The sequence below is a fragment of the Triticum aestivum genome, chromosome 4A, assembly GCF_018294505.1.
Source record: "Triticum aestivum cultivar Chinese Spring chromosome 4A, IWGSC CS RefSeq v2.1, whole genome shotgun sequence".
In the NCBI taxonomy this organism is placed as follows: domain Eukaryota; kingdom Viridiplantae; phylum Streptophyta; class Magnoliopsida; order Poales; family Poaceae; genus Triticum; species Triticum aestivum.
In genome coordinates, this window is record NC_057803.1 from 312,122,908 (window position 1) to 312,128,066 (window position 5,159).

Here is a 5,159-nt window from a genome sequence, read left to right on the forward strand (position 1 = left end):
ACACACATAAATTGCATCCATAACATGGTATCATGGCCGAAGGTCTTCAGTTCAAGTTCTGGCATTTGCAATTTATCTAAAAATTGCTGTTGCCCCCTCTGTGTCCACGTATAGGCCTCTTGAGCCATACCTCTGAGTCTGTTCACGTGTTGACTTCCCGGGTCACACATGAGAGGGGGTGTTGAAGTGTATATGTGGATTGCCTAGCCCAACTCTGGTGCGAGACCACATATCCACTGTCCTATCATTTCTGACCAGTCCAGGAGCCAGCAGGTGAGCTTTGACAATGAGCAGTAGTAGCTGAATAGAGGAAGGGAAGAGGCACACTGGCGGGTGCTCATGGGTGAGAGGGCTCTGTTTGGGACAAACTCACAGTATTATTAGGGTTTGCTAGGGCTGTTGTTTGTGGATTTCATCTGGGGTTGTTGTCAACAAAATGGCAGGACAATTTTTAATGCCAAAATTAGGAGGTACTCCCTCCGTCCCAAAATAAGTGTTGCTGATTTAGTACAACCTGAGTACAAAGTTGTACTAAATCAGCGATACTTATTTTGGGATGGTGGGAGTACATAGTAAGGGGATGAATCATTGGTTAGATTTTAAACCATGTGAAGTTGCATGTGTTATGGTAATAGACGAACTATATATATCAGGAGTTGCTGGTAATTTTATTGAGGTAGAGATCCTACCTACAATCCACATTTTTACTAAGCTCCTTTTATGGTGTCATGCAGGTTGCACTCCCTTACACTGGGCTGTTATAAGAGGAAGTTTAGAAGTTTGCACCCTTCTTGTACATGCAGGCACCAAGCAGGAACTAACATTGAGGGATAGAGGTGGGTTTACTCCTTTGCAACTTGCAGCAGACAAAGGTCAACGGCATCTTTCCAATATACTTGTAAGTTTTCTCCTGGAATTGTTACTTGACTTATAAGAGATAACATTGTTTGACCCAAAAAATTAACTAAATGCTAATGTTCACTCTGCTGATAGACTACTGCAGCTAGATAGGCATGGGCTGTGGTAAATATTTGCAGTCAAACATCGATATAAACTTGTATTTGGATTGGTGCACTCACATTTGTTCATATTTCCTGTTTTCCCTACTTCTTTCTCTCCTTCCTCTTGGAGATGTTTTCCGACAAAATGACTTAAGACTAATTACTGTGTGCACTATGTACTAATCTTCTGAGCTCCACTAATGGAAGTTTCATTTCTCCGCTTTTAGTCTAATGCTACAAAAGTAAGCTTTGGAGACAAGTACTGCTCAGGGAGGCTGGGCAAGGTTGGATACACACCTATCCTGTTTTCTTATCTTGTTATCCTCATGATCCTTTTCCTGAAATCAATTGTTTTTGGTGAGTATTGTTTGTGAGGTTTTTGTTATTGATGTTCAAGCTTAAGACTTGTAAAGCGTCGTTCATGATCTGACCTGATTATGAAACCTTTCCAGCATCTGATTTTTCTAGAATCACTGCTGCTGTTGGTCTTTGGTCATGGGCTGCTATTTCTCTTGCCTTGGCGTCACAAGTGGTGTTCTACAGAGTTAGCAGGTAGCCTACGTCATATGAAGTTTACTTAACTGGATCATTTGGATGCACTGTTTGGAATCTTTTTACCACTAATGATGCTTGGCGATTGCTGTATTATGTAAAATATTTAGAAAGATGATGAGGAAAACATTGAACACTTCTTTCAAACGTTAATAGTCCAGAATTACCCCTTTTTTAATTTTCAGCAGCTGATTTGTAGATGTTAAGTTTGTTTTCTTCTAAAGTACTCTGTCTGCTTACTGCTTAATGTCAGTTTTGCTGTTTTGGTCTTTGGACAGAAACACTCCAGGCTACATCAAAACCAATACCGAGGGGGTTGATCCGAAGGTAGAATGTTCTACTAGAGTACTAGTGGTGTTCAAACTTTAATTTTTGTACGCAAGCACTTTAAGAAAATGGCCCACCTCAATATTTAAAGAATCTTGTCATAGTGATTCTGTGTAAAGTAAGAGTTCAGACTTTAGAGTTCAAACTTATTATTGCAGTTGGTACATAGTTTTTTTTTTGAACCGGGCATTACCCCTTTCCATTACTGCGACATAACGGAAATACATCAAATGTCCAGAGAAGAGGCGGGAAAGGGGAAAGCGAGTTCAGGCATCGCCGGGAAACCCACTGTAAGCACTCGCCATCGAGATTACCTACTGTGGGGCGAAAACCCGACGACACCATTACATCACCACATCAAACGAAACCAACGGACAGTTTAGTTTAAACTAGCCAGGCACAAAAGGCCTAAGCACCCAACCAACACATAACCAGCAAGAACAGCATCTCTTCCTGCATTCTTCTTCTTTTGCTCTGGCCTGGTTGACCTTCAGTAAGCCCTATCTTCCTGGTGCGCCACAGCACAGATCTGCATCAGTCTTGAGGCGTTGCTCTTCAGCATGTTCGCTCCAGTCCTCAGGTCCTCCGCATCTTTTTGCTGTTTCATCAGCCCTGCCCAGTAACAAAGAGCACAAGCAGAGAAAGTGCATTCAAATGGGTTTCTGAGAGGTATAAACTCAAAAGTAAATCTGTTGCGACACGTCCAAATCACCCAGCATACGGCAGCAATGCCCACTGTGTGGAACACTTCCCCTTCTGGGAAAAACGAGTGGCACCACGCATACGCTTGCCATAGGTTATTTGGACATAAATCAGTCCCAAACATACAAGCCAACACTCTCCAAGTTACCCTGGCCACTGGGCAGGTAAAAAAGAGATGCTGGGATGTTTCTTTTGCAGCACAAAAGGAACATTTAGGATTTTTTTTCCACCCCCTGTGCTTCATCACATCTCTGGTTAAGATTGCATTTTGTGATAATTGCCACATAAAGATTTGGATCTTCAAAGGTATACTCGCTCTCCAAATCCAATTATAGTTACATCCCACGGTGTGTCTCTCTAGGAAAGCATAAACTGAGCGAGTGGTGAAGTAGGTTTTAGGCCCCAGCCCCCACTTGATTTTGTCACCCTCACTAGAAATACAAATCTTACTGACTGTATCTACTATCTGATGCCACTGCTCCTCCATTTCATGATTTAGCCTTCTTCGAAAGAAGGACAGAGGATCAGCCGATAGGCAGGTATTGACAGTACATTCAGGATAATTGCATATAGAGAACAATCTGGGGAATTGTTCACAAAATGGTAATTGATCCCCAACAGGATCCCTCCAAAGCCTGGCAATATTGCCAGATTGTGTCACCACACATCTACCTGCCATATAAAGGTCTTTTCCTTTCTTCCCTGCCCCCCTACAATTCCAAAAGAGACCTATCATTTAACACCAGTTTTCTTTCTCCCCCCTCCCCTGGTGGCCCTAGAATGATGGACAGGGCTACCAAGTCTTCTTTTTCCACCCCTATCAGGGTTTTGACTCCTGGTCACTGGCCTGGAAATAACCACATGGGCTTTTGGACTTCTCTTTTTCCTAGACCTGACCAGAGTGAATTCCTCTTCTAATTCATCCACTTCTTCTGCCCAATCATCACTGACAGGAGTTATATCTCCTTTGCCATTAGTGATGTATAGCATTTTTCCTTCTACACCTTTTTCAGATATAGTATCTGTTTTTTCTCCCTCGCTTCTTATTCTATCCAACTCTCTTAAGATATCAATACTAGAAAAATTATTATCAGGGATCAAAACTCCCATTTTAGTTGCTCTAAGCATCATCTCATGATTAGACAAAACTTCAAAAGAGTTATGGGTCGGCTCATTACCTTCCAGATTTCTCTTTTTGGAGATAGCAGTAGCTTTATCCTGCACCTTGGCCTCCATATTCTGCATAGTCCTCACACTGAGTCTTAGACCAGCTTCTGGAATAAGAGGAGTAGGGATCACTTCCCCCATATCATCAGAAGATGTGGGGAACTGTACCATATAGTAAGTTTTCCCCCCTTCCTTCTCAAACTCCTCTCCCTCAAGCTCCTCGACCTGTTCATTTTTTTGTTGATCCAAATGAGATATATGCAAAGCAGATATATCTTTTGAAATCAAGTCATTACCAGAAAGATTCTTAACTACCTGTATCTCATCCATATGCTGCTCAAAAATCTTTGCAGCAGGAATTGTGATGGATTTAAACAGGTCCTCTCTTTCACATGCCTCATCAGCAATAGTTTCAATCAAGAGAGTATTATCATCAGTTTCCTCAGATTCATCTTGCTCATCTTCCACAGATTCAATCGGAGCATTTTTCCCAGCGTCCATATATTTACTGGGCCCAGTCCCTCTTTCTTTCTCATTGGACTTGGGGCATGTCCGAGGAAACTGTTTATCATATGATGAGTTCCCTTTTATATTGCCAACCTGGGCACTCTCAAGTTCTCTTTCTGGGTCTCTCACCAAAACCTTGTCAACTTCGTAAAAGAAGTCAAAGAAATGTGTGCCCAAGACTGCTTCTGCAACTCCAGGTAGTTCATCCACATTGCGACATCCAAGCCGGACCCGTACAAATTCTGGCTTATGTAGGGTGGCCATGTCGATTTCAAGTGGTACACCTACCAGAGATGCAACATAAGCCAAATTTCTCTCATTCCTCCTCTCCAATGGAACGTTTGCTACCTTGACCCAAGCTATTTCCATCACACCCTTAGCCCCAACATTAGCCGACCAGGGAACAATTTTCACCACCACTCCACAAGATTCCAGCGTCATTTTATCATTATAACAGGCTTTTTTAACATCTCTCTGATTAGGGAAGCGCATGACATAAGTATTGGGACCAATAGAGCGAGCAGTACAATGCCATTTGGTCCTGATATAATCAGAGAAAGCATCCTCAAGATCCTTCACACTAGCCTCTCCCTCGATCACTGTGATAACTACACTAGTAGCTCTCTCTTTTAGTTGCTTAGCAGTACATGAGTCTGGAATATAGAAAAACCCCTGGCCCTTGGCCTGAAAAGCACACATCGGTGCCACACTCCCATGGCAGGAAAGCAACACAAACCGATGCTAGATGTCCCATCTTACTGCATCTCTCACAAAAGGCTTGCGGACAACTAGCAGGAGTATGGCTAGTAGATTTGCAGATTAAACAGGGATCATAAGCTTTGGGTGGGGGCACCTGAGAAGAAGGCTCAGCTCGGGCGATGGAGTCGTAGATCTGCTTCTTCT

General features: G+C 42.7%; 1 protein-coding gene across 4 annotated transcripts in view; it reads left to right on the forward strand.

Moving 5' to 3' along the window:
* LOC123086018 (probable protein S-acyltransferase 23) overlaps positions 1 to 5,159 on the forward strand; it is a 17,186-nt gene that overhangs the window by 5,932 nt on the left and 6,095 nt on the right. For 2 of the 4 annotated variants that reach the window (XM_044507723.1, XM_044507721.1), the window contains exons 5-9: positions 735 to 898; positions 1,229 to 1,285; positions 1,454 to 1,553; positions 1,832 to 1,880; positions 2,119 to 2,170. In XM_044507723.1, the coding sequence (XP_044363658.1) occupies positions 735 to 898; positions 1,229 to 1,285; positions 1,454 to 1,553; positions 1,832 to 1,880; positions 2,119 to 2,170 (422 nt within the window). Of the gene's footprint in view, positions 1 to 734; positions 899 to 1,228; positions 1,359 to 1,453; positions 1,554 to 1,831; positions 1,881 to 2,118; positions 2,171 to 5,159 lie in introns of all 4 variants that reach the window. The other 2 variants (XM_044507722.1, XM_044507719.1) reach the window with 1 other exon arrangement.